Source organism: Tetrao urogallus, assembly GCF_951394365.1.
Source record: "Tetrao urogallus genome assembly, chromosome: 3".
Lineage (NCBI taxonomy): Eukaryota > Metazoa > Chordata > Aves > Galliformes > Phasianidae > Tetrao > Tetrao urogallus.
Genome location: NC_136815.1, coordinates 83,606,459 through 83,620,543, shown reverse-complemented (window position 1 = coordinate 83,620,543; position 14,085 = coordinate 83,606,459). Strand labels below are relative to the sequence as shown.

The window sequence follows — 14,085 nt, the reverse complement described above, 5'->3', positions numbered from 1 at the left end:
GGCAGCTGCTCAAGGTGCTTCATCTCAGCGCTGTGCACAAAGGATTGCACCTTGCCTTTGACTGAGGCACGTAAGGCGCAGTGCAGAAGTACAACAGTTCAGACACTAGAGGACAGCCTGTTCATTTGACTGAACCTCCAGATATGTAGCGCTTGTTCCTCATTGCTTCCTTTCCCTTGGACTCAAATTCATAACTGATGAATCCACTTTCGGGAAGCTTCTCTTCAGATTAGAGATATTTTTAGGCTAGTTGACATTATTTTTACGTAAGTCTCAAAGCGTTGCAAGAATCCTTGAAAATGATATAATTAATGTCAGTACTGTCTGTCCAACACCAAAGACAAGAGCTTCTAAGGGAGCCATATTCTTTCCTGCTACTCTGTAAATTCCAGCTACTGCAGCACCTAAGAATCACAAGAAAAACAATGGTCAAATTATACAAGTAAAACTAAGGCTGAAACACATCACAAATGACTTACTGTATTTATGCATTAGCTATTTCTAGAATATTACCAAACACGGAATTACTTCATGGCATTATGCAATTACTTAGCCTTGCTTGACTTTTTCTAGTTTCAAAGGCCTTCAGGGATAATTTTCCCAAATGAACCAGATCAACTGTTACAACACAAGCTTTATTGGGGGGGGAAAAAAAAAAAAAAAAAAAAAAAAAAACACTTAAACTCACCACTTCCCTTAAGGTGCCTTCCAATTTCTTTCTCTCCCTGCTAATTTGAAGAATTAGCAAAAAAAAAAAAAAAAGCCTCTAAAATATGCATTAGAATTTACCAAGTCCAAATCGTGGCTTAATTGTCTTTATACAAGCAGGGAAAAGATGATAACATTAAGACTGTGAATGCCCACAAACTGACTAAAAAAAAAATAAATCTACATGTCTAGCAGCTTCATTTAGTATTTCAGTTAAACAATCAGGTCACACTGTGCTAATTAGCTCTGACTTAACCTACTAAACTGTTAGCAATTGTTTGGTAAATCAAGCAAAACATGGAAAAGATCAACAAGTCTTACACTGTAATTCATGAATACATATGGGGAGAAGTCTCTAACCAATATCATTAGATTTACAGTTACATGAAATTAAAAAACCATTTCTCCTGTACAGTTGTGTGCAATTCTCCTTTCAAATATAACACCAAATGACCAAAGATTAACCAGCAATGCACTGCTCTGAAAACAAGTCACTTGTTCTTAACTCCCTCCTACCATCTTTCATACAGCGACTTCTTCACGTGCATTAAAGAACAAAAGCCACAGAGCAATTTTATGGTTGTATTGACTTGAAATAAGAGCCTAAGAAAGAAAATCGTTGCATCCATCTTTCAAAAGAATATCATGCTAATAACATTTTCTCCTCAAATTACTTGTCTGTGTGAGGATACACAAATGTTTGTGCAAAATACAAAGAGAGGCTTGTATACAGCTGTGTCTGTAGTAAAAATATAACTCAATCCATACCTCAAATTTACCTACATCAGCCTTTTTCTAGTATTTGCTGTAGAGCCCTTACTCCCCTTGCCTAAAGAAAACACTGAATTTTTCAGTGATAGACCCTTTGTATGTGATATCTCAAACAGTTCAATTAAATGCTTTCAGAGTACGCAAAGCCCCTTTCCAACTCAAAGAAAACTGAAAACTGCTATTTATTTCAAAAACTGGCAGCGAGTTGAAGTGGGAATTCCCTCATTTTTACTCACTACAGGGAACAGTCTGCCCAAGTGATTCAAAACCTGTGGTACGGAAATAAATCCCCAACAGGTTTTCTAAGATGTCACCTGACAAAAAAATAAAAAAGAGCACCATCTCATTTTTACAAATATTTCAGGGAGACCAGCATTCACCACTAATTGTTTCTTTACACAAAATGTGTAGTTTTTTTAATTACCTAACTAAAACACTAGCCTGAAGTTATTTCACTCAGCCACCCTGTGTTAGCTTTTCCATTTATCCTGACTATCAACTATCAAAAACTGAAATAGATCCTTGAGAATGAGCCCAGCGCTGCCACTAAAATTATTCAGGTGATTGAACTCTTAAAGTGAATTCAAATTAGTTAAGAGCTATTAACCAGCAGCATCAAATTACCATATCCCAATAACAGCAATGTCTGGCTTCTTCAGAAAGGCACTGAGGTATTCTGGGAAAAACATCAATAACAAAACCAAGGAGTTTTGTGCTTTGATAATCATGTATTTTTGTTTTTCAGATAACAGCGTGCAATAGAAGCTGTAAAAACCCAGCACAACTGGTAGAGAGCCAAAGGGTACTACAACAGATTGCCACTGAGGGAAATGAGAACATTACCAAAAAAGAGCGTGCATGGGGGGCAGGAGGAAGAACAGACCCTCTGGGATAAAATGCAACTAAAAGTCCTTGCCTCAAATTGCCTGATTTTTAACTGTTCCTGAGGCTGTTTTTGCGAGCAGCACCACAACTCACTCTGGTTACTGGTTTTGTTCTGCTGCTTTTAAACACATTGCTGTATGTTGGTAACATCTCAAAAATACCCAAGTCCCAAAGATCTATCATGAACAAAATTAAACAGAGGGTGGTGAAGCACTGGAACAGGTTGCCCAAGGAGGCTGTGGATGCCCCATCCCTGCAAGCATTCAAGGCCAGGCTGGATGTGGCTCTGGGCAGCCTGGTCTGCTGGTTGGTGACCCTGCATGTAGCAGGGGATTTGAAACTAGATGATCATTGTGGTCCTTTTCAACCCAGGCCATTCTAGGATTCTAAACTTGTACCATTTAACAGGTTGTATCCCATTTGCCTACACAAATAACAGGGAAGACTGGAAAAACAAATGGAAGTAGAAGTTGATTTGCCATTTCCATCTCTTAAAAGCAGGACTGGGCCTATCCAAAAGGCTAAATACTTGCTTACATCCTACTTCACTAGGCAGCAACAGTTAAAAATCCTCTTTTAAATATTTTATTTGTCTTCAGAAGCTCCCCACAGAATTTCTTTCAGCACAAAACCCAGTGCTGTCCAGAAATGAAGATACCTTGGCATTTTTGGCTAATCCAATTTCATCTGCCTGTGTAAAACCAATGAGAATAAGATAAGTCTACAGTGTAAGCTCAGAGAAATTCCCTGGTGAAATGCATGATCTACACACAAACAGAACTGCTTACTCAAACATTTTACATGTAAATTTGGATATAAAAACACAACTCTGTTGCTCCTCTTTTCCTGCATAGATGAAAGAGGCAAAGGAAATTCACATCAGAAACTCTGAGACTTCCCCACTTCTGCTTGGATACTCAGCATTACATTTCCTAGCACTTGCTCTTCACAAGAGGTCATGCAACTGACCTAATAACAGGGCCACTGCCATTGTAAACACAGGACAATTCAATATCAACATAACATGCAATACAAGGTATTAATTGGTTCCATATGCCTCATTTTAGAAGGAAAAAACCACCAATGCTGTTAGACAATAAAATGTCAAGCTGGGAAATACACAGCAATTAAAACATCATTAAAACAGAATTCTGAAGAAAGCCCCAAGGAAGCATTGCTTAAAGTTTGTATTTTTAATCAAATTTTAAAATTAATAGAACTTTCAGCCTGAGAAAGCATAAGAAAACCTGCTACAAAACAACCATGAGCGTCTAAAGCTGAAGTGCTACCCTTACTCTGACAACCTCTACAGCTCAAAGAGAAAGGCAAGAGCATTTGCCCACAGCTTAAGGCCCTGTGGTGGTCTCTAGATTTACAGTTCCTTACCTTCAAAGGCTCTACTGCCTTTCAAGTGAGGCCACCTTGTCAATAACACAGAAGATGTCTGGACAGAAACCACTGTTCAAGTTATTACAGACACATTACAGAATCCATTGATTGCAGTGTTGAGAACTCCGTATTACCAGCACAGTTTCAGACAGTAAGTACAAGCTTATTTTCTATAGAAATAATATTCTCTTCCCACCGCAAAGAAAACTTGATGTTCTCCTGCCTGTTTGGGAAAAGTTACTACAGACCATTTATAAGCTAGATCAAAGTAGTACCTTTACTTATAGCTCTATGAACCTGGCATTTACTCATCTCTTAGCACAATGCTTTAACAGAAAAATGTATCCACAGATAAGACGCTAACCCCCCAGTACAAAGAAATAAAAAGTGTAAAGTATTTCTCAGGAGGTTGGAGGCTTTGGAATAGCACCATCAGAAATGCTGTAACTGATGCTCTTGTTGAATAGCATCGTACCTAAGTTAATAGCACACATAGCTCCCTTGCTTTTGTTTTTTATTTGAGGGGGAAGAACAGAGCAGGGGTGATAACTATTGTTATTATTCCTTATCCCAAATCCATTAGAAAAATATCAATTTGACTATAGTGGAAGATTAGAAAGGTCTTTCAAATCCTTGAGGCATGCAATTATTCAGTCTGTTTTGAGTGGCACACATGGTTCAGATTGTTATATGCTCATTAAAAACGCAGAAAAAAGCAAAAAAAGCCTCTAGTTCTGGTGTTTTTTCCTGTAGAGGTACGCTGCACCCCTAGCTCCTTTAGAAGACCAATATCCTTTCCAGATCCAATACGGAAGCCTCCAGCAGGCCCTGGAAAGACAGCGGGAAGCCAGTCCTGAACTCAATGCAAGTGGGGCCTCATTTCTAAAAGAAACTGATGGCTTTAAGGATACTGATAGGTGAACTTGATAAAAAAAACTCTGGCCAAAATTGGCAACAATTACAACAGGACAGGACAGCAAATTCTGTTCCTCGAATGATATTACTTGTCAACCATAGACATTTCAATAGCTTGGTACACAAAGCAGACAAAGTGAATGAGTAAGATAACCATCTGCTAACAATTCTGGAATCATTTCATCTTTACATAATAGGAAGAACAACTTAGCCATCATATTCATTAGAATTGCTACACAATTAAGGCAGAATCCTTAATAAGTAATTACCAAATCATTAAGAGAAAGTTTGCTTTAATATATTTTTAATTTTACATATAAATAAGTAAAAACACAAAAGATAGACTTACTGGTTATCATTGCTCCAGTTACAGAACCCAGAAATCCAATGCTGACCACAATGACAGAGATCAGCCTCCCCTGCCTATGCCTCTGCAGCATCACAAACATTAATACTCCCACAGCACCATGGACAAAGAGAGAGGAGAAGAGAGCCCAGAGGAAAACCCAGTACCACATTTCTGAAAGAAAGCAGTCAAATAAAAGATTAATATTTCTCAGGCAAAAACACTGTAAGATATTTAGAAACATTGCATACAATCAATAGTAGAAGAAATGCAATAATGATTTCAGTCTTGAAAGGAGTTTACATGAAAACGCCAGCATATGATCAAGACACCGTCGTGTTTTAGCAGACTGACTTAAAGGAGCAGTGCTACTCAGATATAAAAAACAAACAAAAAACATGAAGAGTTCTAGTACAGTATTTGTAATAATAGATCTGATTAACAAAGGCCATCATTCTTTCAATGGCTTCTTTATTCGTTAATTGCAATTTCTTGCTGAGATATTGTAACCACAAGTGCAGGATGAAGTTCTCTCTGAAAGTGAACCAGGAAGAAGATCCATCTTTTACAATCAAGCTAACGTCAAATAGAAAAAGTCAGATTAAAGGCATCAGTTTATCTACCAGGGAGCTGTAATGGGAACATCCCACCCAAGTATCTTTAGAAGGGAAAAATAGAAATAACACTTTTTTTTTTTTTTTTTTAAACAAGAATTTTTAGCACATCTGCTTTATTCTAATCAGTTAGCACCAAACCTGATAGCAACAAGTAGCCAGCACTATGTAAAGTACTGAGCGAGGACAGGAGGTCAGGAGAACACACAGAGCACACGTATTTCTAAAAATGCCAGACATCACCCTTACTTTCAAAGAGAGGTACAGAAAGCATCAATGAATCTACGCAGAAATCAAAGAAGCTTGCTCATTTGGTGATAATGTTCTAAAAACACGGTAACTCCAAAGGGTAAGAAAACACAAGCAGCAAAATCCTAACGGTATCCATATTTTTAAAAAGTGTCAACTATAATGATCATAAATGCCCCTATCACAGCATCTAGCAAACTGGAGACATTCATACTCATCTGGAGTACTGCGTCCAGTTCTGGGCTCCCCAGTACAAAAAAGACAGGGACCTCTTGGAAAGAGTCCAGTGGAGGGCCACAAAGATGTTGAAGGGCCTGGAGCATCTCCCCTATGAAGAAAGGCTGAGTGAACTGGGTCTGTTCAGCCTTGAGAAGAGAAGACTGAGAGGGGACCTGATCCAGGTCTATAAATATCTAAGGTGTGGGGGGCAGAACGGCGAGGCCAGACTGTTTTCAGTGGTGAGTGGGGACAGGACAAGGGGAAACGGCTGGAAACTGCAGCATAGGAAGTTCCACACAAACATGCGCAAGAACTTCTGTACAGTGAGGGTGACGGAGCACTGGAACAGGCTGCCCAGGGAGGTGGTGGAGTCTCCTTCTCTGGAGATGTTCCAGACCTGCCTGGATGCCTACCTGTGCAACCTGCTGTAGGGAACCTGCTTTGGCAGGGGGGTTGGACTCGATGATCTCTGGAGGTCCTTTCCAACCCCTACCATTCTGCGATTGTGTGATTTACACACTTAAAGCCATCCCAAGTTTAGAGTTCCTGCTGCAGTTCCCCCCTTAAAAAAAAAAAAAAAAAAAAAAAAAAAAAGTACGTTTCCTTACAACAGCAGGATATTATTCATCAGGTGAGCCTGTATTACTGCAGCTGGACACATGTCAGTCATTGGAGCAGAAATAGGACCCAGTTAGCTAATTCAAAAATACATCAATACATCACATCAAACAAAGCATATTTTGAAAAGATGCTGAGAAAGAACAGTTGCTACACACCAACTGCAATCCTTTGAGGACAACAAAAAGACCCTTTTAGGAAAGGAGCAAGGAAGATGGCCAGTAAAAATACATACAGTTAATGCTAACAGCTGTAACTTAAAGTGCAACTTATCTTCCCAAGTGACTGGATACACATACACACATACACTAAGGGTGGCTCTAAGCAGCTCTATCAAAGCCTTCCACCTCCACCCCTTTACCTTCAGCCCCAAATGTTTTTGCAGGAGGGTCACAAATGTTTTTGCAGGAGGATAAGGACCACAGCACTTTTGTAGTAAATGCCTCGATCTCAGAAGCTATAGAACAGTGGCAGGAGTGCCAGCCACATCAGTCTACAAGTATATGACAAACCCCTCCGCTAGGTGTAACACAAATAGACAGCAGAGCAGCAGGATCCCAGGCAACAGCAAGTGAGGATATGCTTAGATGTGACAGTAATGGGTGTAGAAACAAGATAAAGAAACTGCTTACTTTTGGAAGGCCTGAAGTTTACCTTCAGTAAGGTCCACAGGTAGGCAGGGATCTCCAGCAAAATACTCTTACCACCACTGCCAGCCCTTAAATGAGGTCTGGGCAAGGGTGGATCCTGGTTCCACCCCTTCCAGTCACTCAGGCGCATTGCTTGCACCTGAGCTCCCCTGGGTTGGCCCTGCCTTCCCAGCAGGTGCTCAGTCATTGGTTCCAGCTATGACATTGCATTTCCACTACACCAGGTTTAAGACAGACTGAGGTAATTGCTGATCTAATCTGCTATGGTCATAGATAGCTTAAGAGAGGACCCTCTCTTGCAGTCCTGACAGGCTTCATCTGTTATTCGCACAGCTTTGGTATTCCCATCACTTTTTGCTGCTTTCCTCCTAGTAGCAGCAAATAAGCAAGGAGATTAACCAGAGGATCTGTCATTCTTACAATCCTACCAGCACTTACAGTAAATACAAATTAAGAGAGGGAAGAAGCTTTCCTAAAGATGTAAATTGGCATTCTGAAAGGAATACTGTGAATCATTTTTGCACGAGGGAGTGATCCTCCTTCATTCTTACTGGTTGCATCAGAAGAGTTACCCTTTCACTGGGAAGATCCTTTCATAGAAAGATGTTAAAAAGGCATTGCAAATCAGACTCCCACTGGCTTGAAACATTATTCTATCAAAACAATGAAAACTAAGCTCCTGCCCTATGGTAGGAGCAAGAGTGGAATGTTAGTAGACTGTTAGTATGGACTAAGCAGACTACAGTTTAGAAATAGAATGAGCAGGTCCTCAAGCCTACCCTGCTTTGGCCAAAGTGGTAGTGAAAAAAAGCAAGCTTTATATTCTGCATTACCATTTGAACAACCACAAAGAACAGAAGTTACAGAAAAGCACTTTAGTACAGAAATTAAGAAAGTGTTTAGCAGCCAGGAGTAAGCATTTCCAAGCTTGTAGATGCTGAGATCTGAAAACCTTCAGTCCTAAAAGGCACTTGAACATCTTAGATCTTACACTTTAGTCCTCCATGACAACACTGCCAGATGAGCCATCCGCCAGATTACTTAGAGAAAACAGAACTGCTGGAAGGCAGTGCAACGGTGAATACATCATTTCAAAATCGTTCTTACACATCAGAGGAGGTTTTGCTTTGTTTGCCAGTAAATAGATAGCAGAGATGCTACTCACTTTCTAGATGCGGCATTCTTCCCTACAATCAAGTCAGCTACACAATTTTAGTATCACAGATATTAAATCAGATTACCCTGATACACAAAATAATCCTAGTGAAAGAGAAACCTGTGTCATCAGAACAGTGTCTTGAGAAGGTTTTTGTCTCAAGCTTTCATTTTCCTTGGCTAAGATGAATGCAAAAGGTGAAATTTCTGCCTGGGAAAAGCGAGAACATCTTACAGTGTTATTAGGGTCAAAATAACCTGACATCACACTGATGGACTTACAGGAGGCATTCCAAATCCACAAGTGAAGCAGCAGCTTGGTTCTTCTGCAGTGTTACATTACAACTGCCAGCTTCTGTGCGCCATAAGATCCCCAAACACTCCATAGGTATGACAACAGTGTATTGATGAAGGTTGTCCCATCAGTTCTTCTACAGATTAAATAAAAACTTCTGGAATACATGCTGCTGTGGGATACTGAATTCAGGTAGTATCAATTTCATAAAGTTGCATGGAAATGAGATAAACTTTTAACTTAAAACCCAAGAACAGAAGATTGGTGGTTATTTTAGCTGGGAAGGGATCCGAGATTATGACAGCCTGTTAAGTAGCCAGTCAATTAGAAGTTAATCATTAATTTGTAATAACGGTCCGGAGAGAAGTAAAGCTGTTAGTATTGCCATTGCAAGTCTGAGGGGCAGTGCCAGCACTCTGAATTCTGCACTTGTTTTCTCTTAATATGTCATGGTAGCTGACGAGCTTGGACTAAAATTGGACTGAAACTATGCCATGGTTTCTAGCAGGGTGACTTTCAGCTCCTCCTATTTGTTTCCCAAACTGCACATATTGGTGTAGAGACACTTCAGCTGGGCAGCCAGCCTCTTCACCTCCTTAGAGGATAATTCCTTTGAAGTATTTTCCTTGAGTTTCCCCATTGCCTTCTCCTGTTGCCTCAGTGGTCCCTAGCTCATCATTGTAAGATTCAAGTGCATTACAGTATCACAACACATCTGGGGCAGCAAGCCCCCACTAACACCGTGTCCCTGTAACAAGCTATGCTGTCACACCCCTACTTCATGGGCAAGCTCACTTACCCACCTTCCTCCCTCTTTCGAACCTACTCTAGAGTCCTGACAGCTTTTCCAAAAAGACTCTTCCCTCTTTAAGAAAGATGAATCCCTTCCTCTGCCTGTAAGCATTGTGCCATTTTGTGGTGTGACAGCTGCACATAGCTCATCTTTCACGTCACTGTTGCCACTGCTAAAACACACCACCCATAAACCTCCCTGTGCTCGCATCCACTGTTTGGTCCCCATAAATGCTCAACAAGCACTAATGAGTGTGCATGGAAGAATTCAGTGACGCACTTTTGTTGCATCTGTACTCCCACATCAAACATCACTTCGTCAGACCACCCCTCTGCTGTCCTCTGTCACACAGCAACAACACGCAGTGGAATACTGGTGGGAAGGTTCAACGTCCACCTCTGATTTTGTGGGCTAACATAATAAAATAGGAGGCATTTCTTTCAGATAAACCTTCATGTGTGAACACGTTGTCCTACTACCACTTAGCTTCTGTAAGCACAGAGTATGCCCTTAGTTCATCATCTTCAATGCTTTTTTCTTTCCCTCTAGTTCTTGGCTTGCACCATCAGACAAATTAACGTCCAGAACACTTCATTAAGAGTGCTCCAAAAAAATTCTACCTCAAATTCTGTGTCTTGTTATTCTCATCTACGTATCCAGTCTACCACTGCTAGCTACAAAATTAAGTCAACCAAGTATCTGTGCTCTGAATACAAAGATACAAATTTCAGTCAACAAAGTAACACATGCTTCTGCAGTCTGAATTAAGAAACTGGCACTCTGGATGCTATCATGACTACACAGTCAAATTGCTGTTTAGGGCATTACGCTTTTGCTGTGTTATCTGGCAGAGAAGAACTTGCTGAAGAGCATTTAAATCACGGATTACAGACTAGTCCCCTGAAGTTATGAGATAAGGTACAGTGACAATCTAAACAAATCACGGGACAAATAACTGTAGGATGGAGTATAGCAAAAATATATATACATGAAGTAGACCTTGAGCATCTGCTATGCGACTCCCATGATCTCTTATAAATGTTCAGTTTCAAACTAGATTTTTTTTTAATGATTTACTTCCATTTTAAAGCATATTAAAACAATTGTGGAGTCTTGAGCTCATCACTTTCAGACACTACGACCTAAGGGTATGGTGAGGAAGATGCTGACTTTAGAAGCCATACAGCACAGCCAAGCTCTTCTGTGAATTCCTCTGCACTCAGCAACACAGAGAAGACTGTATTCTCCCCCTGCCTCCTCAGTACCTGATGTAAAACCTGCTGGGACAAGAAGCTTCAATCTTTGGAACATGCAATAATTAGACTTAAACAAAATACCCGCGTTGCTTACAGGAATAATACAAATACAGCAAAGTTCCCTGAACTGGAGGCAGCATTTAAGCATGAATATTTATTATAATAAGACACTCAAAGTGGGGCATTTTACAGTTCAGAATCAATTACTATCTGACTTGTAGTAACAAACCCTGATCTACAACTGCCTCTAATACACAACTGATTCATGTAAGGAGGCTGTTCTTGGATTTGCTTGGTAAGCAAACATAGGCTACCTGCTCCCATAGGTACTGGACCCTTACTTCCATCTTTTACACTAGCATTCCTCCTCCTTCCAGGTTAAAGCAGAAAGGTATGAAGCAAAGAACGTTACACAGGCAGGCCAAGGCTCAGCCACAAAAACAGCACTTGCAGAGCTAGCTGTCAGAACGTGATGTGCAAGTGGCAGGAATTAAGTTGTCTGCAGCCTCCTGTAGTACTCAGGGCCATATAGCATATCCTACATGAAAGAGGTGTGTGTGTGTGTGTGTGTGTGTGTAAACCATTAAGATTTGAAGCACCTCCTGGATTTGGCTGGGGTTTATATCAGCTCTCCTGAAAGTTTTGAAAGAATTAATATATATATATATTTTTTTTTACAGGAATATGAGTTTGCCAGTAGAATTTTACAACTTTGTGCAAGCATTATCAACACTGGATATCTCAAGATGATGGATTCTTGCTTGAACAATTTAAGATCCAAGCGTAAATCACAACTTCTTAGTCCAAACCTAAACAAAAATCAGTCTCAAAGAACAATCATGGAATACTGCATATTTATTAATTTCTTCTTCCGGTACTCTGAAGCTTTTCCTTATATGTCTGCATGGGAACTGCTGAATCACAGCCTGAACCTCTGATTGACCACCTGAGGCGAGCACTGAGTCAGCCACAGGAACATAAGTGAAGGTAATTCACCTGTGCTTACCAGAAGGGGTGGAGCCTGGCTACACCTCTCCTAGATTCCATTGAAGTGCTGACTCGTGGAGAATCTTGTGAGCCTACAACATCAGTAAGTGTTTTCCATTTATTATCTTCCTGTGTATTTCTTTATTATAGCATCTGTATATTCACTGATTATACATATGTCACGTAGACAAAGAAAGTGAACAAAGAAATTAACCAACACAACTAAATCATTCACACGCTCTTTTCTTAGCGCAGAAAACCAGAACGTGTTTTTAAGCAACGTTCACTTCTCCATTTAGTAAATATTTTTATGTAAACCCTTCTTAAATTTCACAATTCTTCACTATTATCAGTTACTACATTAAAAATGTCCCCTAGGTTACAATCAGGAACACTGCCCTATGTAGAAGACTAAAACCATTCATTGTAGTCACGCCACACAACGGCTTACGGCTGTAAGGTCAGCCAGCACTAATGTATTCTCCATCAGTGTTACTACAGATAAATAATCATTCCTTGTATTCTTTAAGTTAAAAAAGACCAACCATCCCACATTGAAAATACGTTGTGCAACCTCTTGTTACACTGCAAAAGCACCAAGAAGCAGTTTTTCTTGCCCAATACTCAGCACTGGGTTTCATAGAAATGCCTCTGTTGTGTAATGTTCTAATTAGGAAAACTTTAGAGGATGTCTAACACAAAGAGAAGTTAAATCCATTGTTAACTCTTCCCTTCAAGAGCACAACTTGTAATTTATAGAATGCATGCAAAAAAACAAAAAAACTACACAGAGAATGAGCTGTATTAGTACACCTTTCTAAAACCTCTGAAATTCAGACGTGTTTTAACTATTTTATGGATCACGTTTCAAATGAATAACTCATTAAACTGAAAAAGCATGAAGTAGAAAGGAACAATCATAAAGGTTAAAACAATCATTTAGTTCACCACATCATCAAACTTCAGCCACACCTAATAACTCCATCACACGTTCCCCATATTTCACAGATGTTTCCACATATTGCTCGTACAGACAGAAGGAAATAGGTGACCTAATATGCTCTTTTATAAATATTCAAAACATATGCCCTTAATTCAAGGCTTACCATTAATCTGTCGCCAACTATTATACCCTTATAACAATAGAGAGAACGTACTCAGCAGCACCTTTGCTACAGATATGAAACCCCTTCCAGCCCAGAGCTGGAAGTTTGCGATTTGCTTCAAGCCTGGATAGAACAGGGAGCCACAAGACACACCTCTCCACTGCATGCCTATGGGCTTGTCTCATAGCAGTCCTTAGGTCAGAATCTTTTTTTCAGCGTGAGGCAGAGGAAATAAGCCAGTTGTCACCAAAGCTAGCCAGGGTTCCCTTGCAGCAGGGATCTGCCTCGCCCGAACCTCTCGGAGCTTTCGTGTGACACAAAGGCTTTGTCTTTAAGAATCCTTGATGCTTAGAACTATGCCTACTGGCCAGGAAACATCTGCCGCTCCATTTGCTCGCACCTCTCTTATTGTTCAGGGGTAGAGTAGGAAAAAAAGAGAAGACAAACACATAAAAAGCACCTCTTTCTTACGGGTATTTCTGCTACCACCCACTCGAACGTATTTATACGTTCACAGGCTTTACACGGCCCTTTACTCACACGCCGGTGCCCATGGAATCACACAACGGCTTGGGTTGGAAGGGACCTCAAGGATCATCAAGTTCCAAGCTCCCCACGGCGCATACGCACCCCTTCAGCTTCTTATCGTAAACCCACAACGCAAAACACGTCGGCGTCCCCGCTCAGCTCCAGAGCTCAGCTCCACACACGCGGACCGCCAGCCCCACCCACACACCGGGAAGAGCAGGCGAGCGACGAAAGCAGGCGAGGAAGGCATCCGTCCTCCCCTCTCCTCCCCGCACCCCGGCGCCCGCCCCGCTCACCGGTGAGGTTCCTCAGGACGGTGCCGTGAGCCCACAGGCTGAGCACTTGCTGCACCGACAGGTTGATCATGGAGTTGTCCCCCGCTTCCACCTTCATGGTGGTGCAGGGCGGGCCGCCCCTCAGCCAGGGGGCGCTAGAGCCGGCGGTGGGGAGCCGCGGGGCGGAGAGGCGACGAAGGAGCCTCCGCGCCGCGGGGGAGACATCGAGAACGGGGCGACGGGGAGAGATGGCGGCCGGAGGGAGCCGGGCGGTGGGACCGGCCGCGCTGCCTCTTCCCCTCGGCTCTCAGGGGCGGAGCGAGGCG

General features: G+C 41.3%; 1 protein-coding gene across 1 annotated transcript; it reads right to left on the bottom strand.

Moving 5' to 3' along the window:
* Positions 1–273: 273 nt before the first annotated feature.
* On the bottom strand, positions 274–13,877 carry TMEM170B (transmembrane protein 170B; the record flags this gene model as incomplete). Its single annotated transcript, XM_079533147.1, has 3 exons — positions 274–404; positions 5,018–5,188; positions 13,781–13,877. 3 exons carry the CDS (start codon positions 13,875–13,877, stop codon positions 274–276), a joined length of 399 nt encoding a protein of 132 aa, XP_079389273.1.
* Positions 13,878–14,085: the final 208 nt, after the last annotated feature.